This window comes from Podarcis filfolensis (genome assembly GCF_964270895.1).
Source record: "Podarcis filfolensis genome assembly, chromosome: 1".
Taxonomy (NCBI): Eukaryota; Metazoa; Chordata; class Lepidosauria; order Squamata; family Lacertidae; genus Podarcis; species Podarcis filfolensis.
In genome coordinates this window covers 72,765,389-72,780,498 of record NC_139604.1, presented here as the reverse complement: position 1 = coordinate 72,780,498, position 15,110 = coordinate 72,765,389, and the positions used below count along the sequence as shown (strand labels likewise).

The 15,110-nt window shown below is 39.6% G+C and overlaps 1 protein-coding gene across 9 annotated transcripts in view; it reads right to left on the bottom strand.

The window, feature by feature from the left end:
• Nucleotides 1-15,110, bottom strand: part of DCDC1 (doublecortin domain containing 1) — a 246,272-nt gene that overhangs the window by 224,436 nt on the left and 6,726 nt on the right. For 7 of the 9 annotated variants that reach the window (XR_014544058.1, XM_083597408.1, XM_083597406.1 and 4 more), the window contains exons 2-5: nucleotides 8,183-8,319; nucleotides 3,968-4,237; nucleotides 2,220-2,364; nucleotides 1,689-1,851 (exon numbers count right to left, since the gene is read on the bottom strand). Coding sequence is in view for 8 of the 9 variants with exons in the window: in XM_083597408.1 (XP_083453534.1) it covers nucleotides 1,689-1,851; nucleotides 2,220-2,364; nucleotides 3,968-4,237; nucleotides 8,183-8,319 (715 nt within the window). In the remaining variant the exon portion in view is untranslated. Of the gene's footprint in view, nucleotides 1-1,688; nucleotides 1,852-2,219; nucleotides 2,365-3,967; nucleotides 4,238-8,182; nucleotides 8,320-15,020; nucleotides 15,092-15,110 lie in introns of those variants that run through there. The other 2 variants (XM_083597410.1, XM_083597411.1) reach the window with 2 other exon arrangements.

The window sequence follows — 15,110 nt, the reverse complement described above, 5'->3', positions numbered from 1 at the left end:
AGAATGAAGTCGAGGTAAAGAAAGAAATGCTTGATGAATTGGAAAATACAAGCATTCATTCAAAATGCCTGGAAAAGTAACCACACCTTACATAAAATATCACACTGGCTATGAATATTACTATAACATTAGAGTTATCTCAGTAACTCCTAAGATGTTGAGACAATGTGAATATTGATTATTGTTGTTTATATGTCAGAACAGCAGGGCAATTCATTCCTCCTACATGAACCAAAAAAAGACAAAATATTTTTTTTTTGCTAAATGTATTCTCCTTATTGAGTTAATAGACTAAAACATACTCAATGGATCATTTGGACTGTATTCAAGAAGGCTGTCATATCATCTGTAATACTACACTACATGCATAATTCATGAGTTATGAAGAAATATAATTTATTCCAAAACATTGCAAGAATATATATTATATGGCTCAACTAGTGGGGGAAACTTAAGTATTCCCATCATTCTAGAGTATTTATATGGGATGCTTCTTTTATAGATATTTATAGGAATTCCAGTGATTAAGCATAATTTGCTATTCTTACAGTAATCTGTTTCTAAAATACAAAACCAGCTATTTCTTTTGTCTAAGTCAACTGAATGCAAAACCATTTGTAAACAGTTTTCAGTGCAACTAATGTATTTTACAAAACACAAAGATGAATGTTTGTGTTGCTTTTCATCAACATTAAAAGACAATTCCAATTTTTATATAAACTCTTGAATGGTACTACATCTACAATTCTAAAAGATTTTAAACAATAACAGTATATCAACTGAAAGCACTTTACTTTTCTCCTCTAAAACACACTACTTCCAACTTTGGTATTTTTAAATTGTTGCGTATTACTGAATGGTGTGGCATTACAGATTGATTCTTAACCATTCCAGCTTAACATACAACATTATTTGGCTAATATTTAATACAATATTTATTCAATTATATTCTGATCATAAAGTCCAGCTATATTATATGTCATATTTCAATTTCATACATAAATTTGTATTTAAACGCACTAGTCATTTAGTGCAGTAAAATATTGCCCAAATAAAAATCCATTTGCAAAAAAATTGAAAATAGCAGCAATATAAAATTCTACACTACGCTCATAAGTAAACCTGAAAACATATTACAAGAATTAGAGACATGAGAAAATAAATTAAGAGATTATGCTAAAAGCTTCAAATTTCAAAATGAAATATTAGAACAGGTGTACATATACATTTCTGTGTAACTTCAACGTGCATATTTTACATTGTGGCATCAGCAGTCTGATAATTATTTTAATGCTTTGTCTTAATAAAGGTCAAATGACTAAATTAAGAAAATACTCAAACTCTGAACTATTATTTTTGCTAGTGTAATAAGCCTAATGAATTGTGTCTGTTAGATGTCAGTGAAACTAAACAGTAAATTCAATAATCTCTTATTTAATTTATTATATTTTCACCATTTAACCTCCTGCAGGCTCCCTAATGTCTATTCAGATCTATATTAAATTAAGCACCAATGCTAATGAAGGGCAATAAACGTGGCTGTCAGTAGATTTTTCTTTCATTAAGCACATTATCCTCTTACTGAGCTGTAAATGAGTAAACATTAGTTTTGTTAAACCATGCAAAAAGACAGGATGAAAATCATTTTTAATTGCACCCCTTAAGCCATTGACTCTGGCATTTTTTACCTTTAATTTTTTTGAATGGATCTGAAAAGGGCTCTCCAGTTGAAATATAAACGTCAGCATCATGGGGTATGTCTATAGCATCGAGTGCTTCAGTGCCGTCTGCCAAGAAGACTCGTCGCGCAGCCATATTCAGCTTCAGCTTTCCAGTGCACTTCTCCAGCAGCTAAATCAGGCGCAAAAGGTAAGAAAAAAATAAGAAAAAAATATACTCATGTTAACTACTAAAATTTAATCAAGAATCAATACTTAAAAACCAAATCCTAACTAATTTCCCTCAACACAGTATATGTACATCCAATTGCTAAGCATTACCTATCAGTGTTATTATTCGGCTACCATTTAATTGTATTGATTCTGCAGAAACTCCAAATTCTTTACATTTTACGGCCTCTGTTTTACGTTATATAATTGAAGGTAAAAATGCAATAACTATGTATACGCTTAACAAGTGTGAAAATAAAAAGTGCTTCCTTTACATAAAGATCAATATCCGGGGGAAAATGGCTACACAGAAATTATATTGATGCTTACCAGTTTAATGGAAAGTGGCACTGTAACTTTAGCAAACACGCTTCTTGTACCATTCTTATAAGCTGTTACTCTGAGTATCTGTGGTTGTCGTTCAAAAATGGGCACTTCAGAGACCTTTTGGGCCAAATGGGATTTTAAGGAAGATCTGTAGAAAAACAATTCCCATTCAGTTGAACTAGATAGAAAGTACCTATACAAAAATTACCATTTAATTAATATAGTCTCTCTCAATGATTATTCAGATCATTGCATTTTAAAACAAAATCATAATAATAAGCCCTTTTCCTAACTATATTGAGAACTGTAAACCAATGCTTCAAATTCAATTCACCTGTAAAAATTAAAAACTCAGGTGTAAAGTTGCTCTTATAAAATTATACATAAAGATTCCACTGGTTTATGTCTTCGTGATGCAAGCACTGAAAAGTGATGCTTTGCTTTATAAAAAAAACCTATTATACTTATTTGACTATGTTTACTAAGAAGTAAGTCTGTGTTCAATGGGGCATACTCTGAAAAAAGTATGTATAGAATTGTAGCCTTATTCCCATTTTAACCTTTAACAAATCGAATAGAATTAGACAAAGCCTGATTCATTTAAACAATATAACAACAATTTAAGTATTAGTGTTGAGCAGTTTTTTTAATCACCTGTGCCATTCCAGCTTATTGTGCAATAAATGTGCACTTTTATTGCTTGTAGTGTAGAGTCTAGAAAGTGAGGTTGTTCTGCTATGCCAAGGAAATACTCTTCCTCCAATTTTGCTTGGTGTCTATGCACTTCGTACTGTGTGAAGCCACTGTTTGTGTGCTCACCTAGTACTGTTTTCCTCCCAAATATATCAAGACTCTGTCCTTGAATTTTGTGTAGGGTGGTTGTTTTTCTTTAAAGTGTGTGTTGGAGCAATAAATGCTCCTCACTATCACCTATCAACATTGTATATATATATTTAAAAGCAGAATAAAACAGCAGCAGAGTCTGTCCCTGTAGCAAAACAATTCTGCCATCTGTTTTTCAGTGATGAGTTGTCACACTACTGGCATGGAATAAGAGGTAGTGCAAGTATCATGCAAAGAATAAAATGTACTTGAGGTACACACTGAATTTGTAGAAATTCCTCTTTGTCATTTCATATAATGTACACCAACAGCACAACTCACTTCCACATTGTAGTCATATTCCAGAAATTCTGATGTATATGTTATGTTGTTTATAAGTCTGTCTCTCTCAGTTCCCTGTCCAATCCCATTCTCTGTTATAAAAAATAAATATTCCTATACATGATGCATTTCAGTGAAGGAAAAGGTATGCAAACTGTACATAAACTTGATTCCTGCTGATCAGATATGGATCTATTTCTGAGCATGCATGTTCACCAGACTGGCACAACCGGCCTTTTATGGGTATAAAATATAGACCTATTATGTATAATAATCTACGTGTGACTTGCATAGAAGAGCTTCTCATTTAAGGTATATTTATCACATTTAAAGCAGTTCTGTGAATAACCAAGATGGCAACCCTAAGCACACCTACTAGACTAGATACCGGTGAACTCAGAGGGACTTACCTCTAGGTAAACAAGCTACGGATTGCACTGTGATACCATTATATCAAAAATCTAAATAAAGATTGCAGTCTTTTACTGTAAGTTTGAGGTTGTCAACTGAATCATCACTGAGTCAATTGAAAGGAGACAGAACAGCAACAGTCATAGTTAAAAGGAACATGGAACAGCTTTGATTACCTTAGCTGACCTGGAGGAGCACTGACAGGTCTGTTTCTCTTGGATGGTGATATAAGAGAAAAATTGTTTGTACTATTTGATTTGTAGCTGACTAGTTCTGATATTCTATCACTTCTCTGAACTGATTTTATTTGATGTGTGGAACCATCTTGAAGCTCTGACCTTCTTGGTATTACTGATGATTGCAGGGGACTCATAGGGCCAAACAGAGGCTCTCTTTGCTTTTCTTCTGTCTTTCCAGATGCCTTTGTGTTAGGGGAGATGTATTTTCTGAAAGAAAAATAGAGCGGGGGGGGCAGATATTGGGTTTAAGTAATCCCAAAACTAGGACAACGTGGGAAATCCAGTCATGCACCCATGCCGGAAAATGTGACCAAAATAGGTGGGCAATTGAGGAAGGAAAAAAGAATATCTGACATATTAAGGAATTACTACAAAGAGAAAGAATGTATCAAAGAACTTTTTTAATCTTCAGCTAAGAGGTTAGAAATAAACAGGAATCTAACTGCAGCTCTGACTGCTCTGATAACTACAGTTGGTTAAACTGGGTAACTACAATCAGTTAAAGTACAGAATACTAATGCTAGTAACTGACTAGACTACCGCATTACATTCTGTGTGAGCCTGTTTTGGAAGACTATTTGGAAATTGAGTTTAGCTGGACAGAACATATCACACTAGTTTTTAACCAGCCCCACTGAATAGAAATACATATCTGAGCACAATTCAAAGTGCTGGTTTTAAACTTTAAAGCAGACACCCCCAACCTACTCTCCTTCAAGTGTTTTCAATTACAACAGATGAGCTGGCTGGGAATTATTTCTTTTAACCAGTAATACCCTAAATATTACACATGGAAAAAGCTACCCAGATATTTAGATGATCTGTTTGCATGTAACGTTTTGAAATATATCTATATAGCATTTTTCTCTGTTCCTATTGTAGTTTGTTGCCTTTATTCACTAAGATTATTTATTAAGAGGATGGCTTCATAATCCTTTTCCATACATGGGAATGTACTTAATGGTATATGTTAAGTTGTGGGCGAACATATCAGGCGACACAGCGATTCTTCCAAAGCAGCTCTTTATTTGTAAGCTGGAACAGAACTGAACAGCAAACAGCTCAGCCAGCCTGCTTTTATAGGCAGCCGGCTGTCAACATTGTAGCAACAACAACCCAGGGTTTCCCGCCTAAAATAACTGACGTGGACCTGAGTGAAAACTACATACACAATACTCCTGGTGGCCAGGGTGAAAACTTCAATACATAACAGTATAGTTTGCCTTGTGAGTTCAGTTCAGAATTAAGGTTTACTTTACTTTTTTTCAGGAAGACCCAGAACAATTTATTTTGTTAAATTAAGTGTAAGCCAACAGATGCAGCATTTTTAGGTTACCTTATTATAGTCAACAGTGATAGAAATAATGCATTTTCCCCTTCATTTGTGACAAAGGTGACACAGCAGAATACTTAAGGAAACAGCAAGGCTTCTGAACTGCATTTAGATTTTAAATTTCAGAAATGAGAAAGACACAGGTGAGTGCTACAAGTGGCAGCTAGAGCACAGGGAGAAGGAAGTGGATCATGACTTTCAACAGTAAAAAGAGAGAGAGAGAGGAAGAGTTGAGGCTTAGTATATTTCAAAAATCTAAAGAGGAGATTGATGATAAGATCAATCTCATCCAAGGTAAGGCCTGGCCAAGGCTGAATGATAAAGATGAAAACAAATTCACAACATGCAACATCTATTTCCCCCCACACTATAGTATCAGACTTTCTATACAGAATGCAACATGGGTTTTCACAAGTTCCTCCAAGTGTTAAGCAATATTTTAGGGTTGTCATGTGTATTCTTTTTCCAGGACATGTCCTCTTTTTCGTGATGAACGTCATCATAGAGATCTATAGTTAAAAGTGGAAGTTGGCAAATGTGTCCTCTTTTTTGCTCTTCAAAATATGGCAACCCTGCTGTAAGAAAGCAAAACTCTGATGTTGCTTCAGTAACAATCATTCTTATAAAGGAGCAGTACTGTCTCAGTTGTAAGCTCCACCTTTAGTGAAAGGCACCTGTTCAGTTGGCCTGCTTCATCATCCCTTTAACTGGTGCTGGTTTCAACCTACAGTGGTACCTCTGGATGCGAACGGCATCCGTTCCAGAGCCCCGTTCACATCCTGAAGCAAACGTAACCTGCGACTGCACATCTGCAGGTCGCGTTTTGCTGCTTCCACACATGCGCATGACGTCATTTTGAGCGTCTGTGCATGCACGAGCGGCGAAACCCAGAAGTAACGTGCTCAGTTACTTCCGGGTTGCCACGGAGCGCAACCCAAAAATGCTTAACCTGAAGCATATTCATCCCGAGGTATGACTGTATAAAACTTTAAATGGCTTGGGACTGCATTACCTCAAGGACTGCCTCTCTGCATATGAACCTCTCCGGACCCTGAGATCATCTGAGGCTCTTCTTCATGTGTCTCCTCCACGAGAGGTCTGGAGGGTGGCAACACGAGAGTGGGCCTTTTCTGCAGTAGCTCCCCATTTGTGGAATGCTCTCCCCAGGCTGGTTTGGCTGGTACCTTCAATATACACCTTTGGGCACCAGGTGAAAAATTTCCTTTTTAATCAAGCCTTTGGCTGATAGACATCTAATGCACTTTTAACTGTGTTGTGGAAAGCGAGGTTATTGGGTTGTCTTTGTATTTATCCTATCTATTTTTATTATGCATTTTGTGGTATTTATATTGTGGCTTTGTGTTATGAACCGCCCTGAGACCTATGGGTATAGGGTGGTGTACAAATTTTAACAAGAAGAAGAACTCCTCTGACAGAATGGTAGAGACTTTGGTTCTACTGGGGTTTATGTGATGGAGTCCACCGAGTCAAGAACAGCAGTGCAATATTATTTCATTCATTTATTCCATTTATGTACCACCTTTCTGCCAAGGAACCCAAGGGGATTTACAGGTTTCAAGTGCTAAGACAAATGATGTAACATGTAAAATGGGGAGAGGGGGAGACAGTCTGACTGAAGCAGGCCCTGAAGTTGTCTCTGCCGGCCTCCCTCACACTCTTCCTCCTCCTCGGATTCATTTGCCACTGAAAAAGGCTTTTTAGTCAAAATGTGCCTTTCAATTGGCTACAGAAGATACCTGGTTCATGCACATCCTAAATGATTAATATATTTACATATATTCAGTTTGCCAACGAGTGTTGTATATGAAGATGTATTTATTGCTTACAGTATTCATTTCATAAAGCTATCATTTTAGTTACATATTTTATGTACGAAACATATTTGCAATACATTCACAGGCCACCTTGATTCCTTTGTACTCCTATATTATTCATCAGGGAACACATACTATTGGTTTGGTTTTGATTACAAGGTCACCCTGACAATCCACTCACACCATGACTAACCTCAGTTTCACACATGCAAGCTCCCCTTAAACGTTCTCTGCACACAGTCACTTCTATTGGCAACTCACAAGTATATGGGGCACCCATGTTCAGAAAAGAGGAACAAAATGGATATTGCCCTCATGCCTTCCTGTAAGTTTTCTAACGGTATTTGGCTAGCCACTGTTAGAAACCAAATCCCAGACTATATGGAGCAGTACGCCTAGCCTAAGATCACAAAAGCCCACTCAATCAAGGCCCACTTTGTTCCCACAATACCATGCTTCAAAAATATTTGTTTTCACCACCACCTCAAGAGTAGTTTCTTTTGTCACACATGGCAGGCTTCAGGGAAACTCTGGAGCACTGAGACTCTGAAGGGGCACTAGGACCACAGGCTCATCTTGCAAATGGGCTTCTTGGGCTTGCCCTACTTAAAATTTCCCTTCTAACTAACTCATTCCCTGAAGAAAGGAAATTTGATCCCAGGGTCATGACAGCATTGAAGAAAGAAAGAAGGAACAGCTGAAGGTGGGAAACAGGAGATGAATTTGACCTCTTGCTAAGTATTATGACATCAACATCATCATTTTATTATTTATACCCCACCCATCTGACTGGATTGCCCCAGCCACTCTAGGTGGCTTCCAGCATATACAGAAGCATAATAAAACATAAAACATTAAAAACTTTCCTGTACAGGGCTTCCTTCAGATGTCTTCTAAAGGTTGTATAGTTACTTATGGGGGGGGGGGTTGGCCATTATGTTGGCATGCAAGAAAAAGTGATAAGGCTGGGTTGACCATACTCACTTTTTCAATACTGTAGTATCTACACTCCTTTGACATAAAGTCAAGGGTGAAGTTGAAACACTACAATTTCTTTCTGAAGTTACAGAACACAGGGCATCAGTTGAGTCACAAGTTTCTGTTTCACCATTTTCCATTTCCTGCAGAGTGAAAATAAAATATTCAATCAAAATTTCAAGTATAACATTCTCTATGTTCAGTATATGTTTCTAAAATGAAGCTGGATTAAATACAAGTACTTTTGATATCTGGGTCACACTGTAACTTTACTATTATAATAGTAACATAAGAAGAGTAGCTTAAGTAGGCAACGCCAACAATCCAATAACCTTCTCTATAATTGTCCATTACCGGATGCTACAACAGATGCATATTATTAGTTTGGAGGCATTAAAATAATGTTGCTGTCATTATTACTATTATTATAATTATTTACATCCCACCTTTTTCCTGGACCAGGATTCAAGGTGGCTTACACAAATTAAAACAAGGCATATGAAATATAAAAAGAAAAAAAACCTATAAAAGACAATAATTAAAATAATTAAACTGTCTTAAATAATATAAAAACAAATTATTAAAATAAAGCTAATAAAAACTATAAAAACATCACAGTAATATTAAAAGCGCTTTCCTTAAAAAGTCAGTTCCCAAAGGCCTGTGTGAATAAAGCGGTCTTCACCTGCTGCCAGAAGAACAAAAGGGAGAGAGCCAGCCCAGCTTTTCTAGAAAGGGAGTTCCAAAGTCTGAGACCAGGGACAACCTCAGGGAAAGATATGACCTATGAACTTGCCAACTCTTCTTCAGAGAGCCAATTATGCCATTGGTTATTATGACACTGCAACGTACAGCAACATGTATAAAATCTATCATGTGATAGCAATGTAAAGTCTAGGATCTTAGACGCACAATAAGGTTCAGAATGCCTAAGCTAGTAAAAGGCAGTTCTGGCAACCAGAACTGCCTTCTACTAGCTTAGGCATTCCCAGAGCACAGCCTAACTATCTACAGTCATACCTCGGGTTGAATGCGCTTCAGGTTGAGCGCTTTCGGGTTGCGCTCCGCGGCAACCCGGAAGTAACAGAGCGCGTTACTTCCGGGTTTCAACGCTCACGCATGCGTAGATGCTCAAAATGACGTCACGCGCATGCACAGAAGTGGCAAAATGTGACCCGCAGACGCGCCATCGCGTCTTACGTTCTATTCAGGATGCGAACGGAGCTCCGGAACGGATCCCGTTCGCATCCCAAGGTACCACTGTACTTGGCTCTTTGGGGAAACTGTGACCCCCAACTCCCAGTGGTTTCATGTAGTTGTTGGAAAGTACAAGGGACAAGACAGGAACTTAAATGTCAGTGACCAAGGGGTGGAACAAAAGCTTCCCAGCACCATCTTCTGAGTCTGTCCATTAGGAAGGACTGTGTAGCACCATGCTTCCAAGACCCATCTTGCAGACATGGTCCAGAAGGATACCATAGTCAATGGTATAACCAGTATTGTGTAGTAGTGCAGTAAGGTGCTGAGCTAGGACCTGGGAGACCAAGGTTCAAATCCTGACTCAGCCATGGAGCTCGCTGGGTGACCTTGGGTTAGCCACAATCTCTCAGCCTAACCTACCTAACAGGGTTGTTGTCAGAATAAAATGGGGGTGGGAGGTGAACCTTATAACTACCTTGAGCTCTTTCAAGGACATGTGGGGTAAAAGTAACAATATTAACACAGAAATCTGCCAGGTTCCAATAGAAACAATAGGGTCACATTTGTCACATCTATTTGGCAGCATAAGTTTCCATAAGAGCAACCAAGGCAGTTTCTTCCCTGAACCCAGGTTGTAAGCCAGAATGGAATGGATCTAAATATCCTGTCTCATCCAAGACTGCCTGAGCTGACACAACAGTACTGCCACACACTCCAAAATCTTGCACACTGGTTGCATTCACTTCAGTGCAGCAATATCACTTCAAGAGTTTGAATGGCTGTGAAATAAAACAAGCTAGATACTATTGGAATCCAAAGAAAATAATACAGTACACCAAACTATAATACAAAATATTCTACTCTGATGTCATTATTCAAAGTTTACATGGTTCAAAATGGAAGTTTCACCTGACTTCAGAAATGTTTCAAAAGATAATAACTGACAATACACAGTATAGATGTGTTCAGTTCAGTGTCAAATAGTAAGGGTAAGAGATAATGAAGGACATTCAAGGAACTGTAAATGACCTGCTATTTATATCTGGCAAAATATGTTTATATTTTTAAAAGAAACTATATAACCAGACAAATGTTAAGAATGTCAGAATTACTTCATAATTTCTGAAGAATATATGTCATCAAAACCAATTAGCCCATTGCCCCTTTTTCACAAACACGTGGGAATAAACCCAATTATCTTGAAAAAAGCCAATTAAAAATTAAACAGATAATCTTAATATCCAAACTTCTAATAATCTTTGGATAATTACTTTTCTCACAAATATGTTTTTAATGTAAACTGTGAAATATTGTCCTTACAAGCAGCAAATACAACATTCTCAATGCTCTGTTGTCTTTAAATGTTGCATTGCAGCTTGCGGTAACAAGTAATCATAGTGACATTAAACATGCCTACTTTTCTGATGCAGGTCTCATATTTACAGAGCAATCCTAACTATTAATATGCCAGGGGGAGAGATATACGCACTACAATGGCAAAATGTCTGCCATGTCTTACACTCGTCTAGCCCAGAACACTAAGGGAAAACACACTGCTCCAGAAAAGCGCAGAATGGAATAACAAGAGCCACAGTCCCAGAAACCTTGGAAGCACTGCCAGCACCCACCAATTACACCCTTTATACTACACACAACTCATCGCAACACACAAGGGAAGGAAGAGGAGGCCATATAGCACAACACCTACACAGCTTCCTTGTGGAAAGGCCTGCAGAAAGAGAACAGTATCTCCTTTGGAGCAATGCTTAAAGACCCACTGAAGGAGGGAAAGGACCAGTATAAACAGTAAATTGTCCAGTAGCACCTTAAAGGTAAAGGGACCCCTGACCGTTAAGTCCAGTCGCGGACGACTCTGGGGTTGGGGCTCTCATCACACTTTACTGGCCAAGGGAGCCGGCGTTTATCCGCAGACAGCTTCCGGGTCATGTGGCCAGCATGACTAAGTCGCTTCTGGTGAACCAGTTTGTTCTTGGTATAAGCATGCACACGAAAGCTTATACCAAGAACAAACTTAGTTGGTCTCTAAGGTGCTACTGGACAATTTCTTTATTTTATATATATATTTCGACTGTGTCAGACCAACACGGCTACCTACCTGAATCTATAAACAGCAAAGTCAGCCACAGCACACAGAGCAACAAGCTCTGGGTGTTCACAGCTACAGGCAGTGGCAGGAACATCTAGCTGTCATGAATGCAACCCAAGATTGGAGGTGTGCACAGAGACATGTATTAATTTTATTTAACGAAGAGCTCTCAGTCATGCAATATATTCACACATGCTCTGCAGGAATATAGTTACCAACAATAGTTTATCTGACTAACCAAGTGGCCAGTTTAGAAGCATAGAGAGAATGTGGAGTGGGATGAGGCAGAAACTCCACACTGCTTCTTGGGTTGCTGCAGGGGTTTCATCCAAAGTTGCCTACGACTCCAAATTTCTTATATTCTCTGCTCGGTCTCTTCATTACATTAGGGTGTGTTAGAATGACAGTTGCAGGGTGAATGTCAGGCAGGCCAAAGCTCAGAATGAGCTCAGGCTTGCAAGAGATGTTAAAAATAATTCGGCTATGTTCGAAGCAAGAGTAGGTAGGTAGCCGTGTTGGTCTGACGCAGTCGAAATATTAAACCACTAGTGCGCATTCTCACCTAGAAGGACAGGAAACATGACTGGTCAGAGAGTGACAAGCCCACTGGTTCTGGTAATGTCAAACTCCAGCTGCTACACTCTCCTATAAGTTCCATTCTGAGACCAGCTGAGAGGCATGGTATTGAAGACCTTTGAACATTAAAATCTTTTCAAACCTGAAAACATTTGCTTAATTAGCAAGTAAGCAGGCTAATAAAGGCAGGTTAGCACAGAGAGAATACTCCATTACCTATACCTGTGCAGCAATATGCCTTCTCTCTTTGAAATCAAAACTATCCTAGAATTCATAGTTTTATAGAGGAAGGCAACAATGCGGCAATTCAGGTTGCAATGGAGATGTTCTCCTGTAAGAAGTAGGGGCTGGATATTGACATTTGAGATTCAGCTAAAAGGCTGTGCTAGATGCCTACAGCTCTTGATAATTTTTGCACATTTTCTGTGAAATGACATGCTATGACCCTACACTCAGAAGCAGCACTCTTTCCTCTGGTGGTTCAATGAGTTTCAAGAATGGAACACCCCCTTGTTGAAATTCAACTAGTCATCATTACATACACTGAGGTGCAATCTACACACATATAAAAAATGCTGTGAAAATGCTTTTTTTTAAAAAAAAAAACTTTTTTTAAAAAAGCTTGAATTTGCCATAGCTCACCATTGCCATCTAGTGTCACATTTTTATATTGCATGTTACAACACACTTAACACTTTATACTCCTAGAATGCAGAATACTTTCATACCCAGCCTACCTCTCCAGCATAAGCAGCACACACCCACACTTACTGCCATGCATATGGATCATGTAACAAATACACAAAATTGCCAAGGCACTGTATATTCATTTCATTGGCTATAATTCTCTGTAGAAAGGTTGGAAAGGTTCAGTAAACAGACTATACTGGCAGTACTACTAAAAAAGATATATAAAAATTATATATACAGTATTTTTCGTCCCATAGGACGCTCTGTCCCATAGGACGCACCTAGTTTTTTTGGGGGGAAATAAAGGAAATTTTTTTTTCCCTTTATTTCCCCCCCCCCAAACCAGGTCGGGGAAACGGAACCAGGTCAAGGAACAGCGGGATGGCGGTGCTGCGCCTCCCTGCTGTCCCCCGAGCTTGTGGGGCTGGCCGATGTCTGCCCGGCGCGAGGGACGCTCTGCTTCAGGGCGCCCCTCGCGCCGGGCGGCAGGCTGCTATCCGCAGCCTAGACAGCCCTGCGGGACCTCCCGCAGGGCTGCCTAGGCTGTGGATGTGTTCCCGAAGCGCCGGGCGCTCTGCTTTCAGCGTGCCCAGCGCTGCAGGAAGCAGGCTGCTATCCGCAGCCTAGACAGCCCTGCGGGAACTCCCGCAGGGCTGCCTAAGCTGCGGATGTCTTCCTGAAGCCTGGAGAGCAAGAGGGGTCGGTGCGCACCGACCCCTCTCGCTCTCCAAGCTTCAGCGAAAGCCTGCATTCGCCCCATAGGACGCACCCAGATTTCCCTTCATTTTTGGAGGGGGAAAAGTGCGTCCTATAGGGCGAAAAATACGGTGTATATATATATATATATGTTGCGCAGCAATTTTAGACTGCTACAGTGAAAAAAATATTGACTTGCTTTGGAATCTGCCTGAGCATAATACTACAGCTTATAAGCAAGGAGTAGAATGAAAATGCCAGACATTTTTATGTCTCTGTCTGAACAATTAGAACCTGATTAAAAAGCAGTTGCTGTCTGGAGTTTAACGAGCAATTTATGCACTACCTGACAAAACATTATCTGAACATTTCATTCAAATCAACTTGAATAACAGCAGTGACACACTGTTTAAGAATAGGCTGCAGAGGATCAACAATATATTAATACTTGGGGTTTTAAAAAACATTTTACACAGAAATCCTGTACATGTCTATGCAGAAGCCCCACTGAGTTCAAAGGGACTTGCTCTTATAGCAGCATCAGTAACAATTCTAGTAAGTATAAAAAAAATTAAAATTTGAAATTGCCACATAAAAAGAATTAACAGTAAAATAATTTCCGAATCCCCAAAACAAAGGAAAGACTCAAAATCAAACTGAATCGATCTCTTATTCAGTTTTACATAAAATAGGTAAACATAATCAATTTGGCTATAGTCCACAATTTACTTAACCATTCATTAATTAAGGGTGCAATCCAAATCCTAGCTGAACATCAGTAAGGTATGATGGAATAGCAGGGTCTCTGCCACATCCACAGTCCTATTGCTTAGGCTGGCTGGGACAGGAGGTGTGTGGGTCTGCAAAAAGCCTGAGACTGACTGAGTGATCAGGCCCAAAGTGACCCCAAAGCCATCAAGTGGGGTTGGTTTGAGATCTAGCAGATTCTGGGCCAGCTCATCCCCTCTAACAGAAAACCCTATTTTGTGGCTTTTTGCAGGAAGCCACCAGGGGGGCGGGGCAGTAAGCTCAGCTACCCACTCTTTCACTAGACAGAAAGGGGAGCTCTCATCAGTGGAGTAATGCTAGCATCATTCTTTGGGTGGAGGCTAGTGGAGCTGTTCTGGGTGTGGCACAGAAAGACCTCCATCCCATTCAACCACCACCCTGTGTGCTGCAATGGAGAGTTGTGTTGCACCATAAGGATGCTACTTTAGTGTCCTGAATCCCTGGCCTACCTAGCAGTGAATCAGTATGTTGAGTCCCTAGTCTGGGGTCAAGCCACATGTCCAAAGTCCCACAGAGATCCAGGAGCACCCAAGCTGAGGCCCATCAACATGGACAGTTGAGCAGACACATCACCTCAGCTCTGCTGCCCTTTTATACTCTGAATGCTGATTGCAGCATCTGGGCTTGATGAGGCATGTGACCCTCAGTTGTTCTGAGCCTAGTCCAGCTGAGGAATCAAACATCTCCTCTCAGAACTAGTGAGCCCCACCTGACCAGCAAGGGAGCTGGGTTGTGGGCCTTGCCTGCCTCAGCTTTGCCTATTGCTCCCCATTACTCAGAGCCTACCTTGTTCGTGGAAACAGGGCCCCCTCTGGCTCTGGTGATGGGTCCTGCTGCTCTGGTTCCTGTGCACTGATCCACATCCCTTCGTCATCT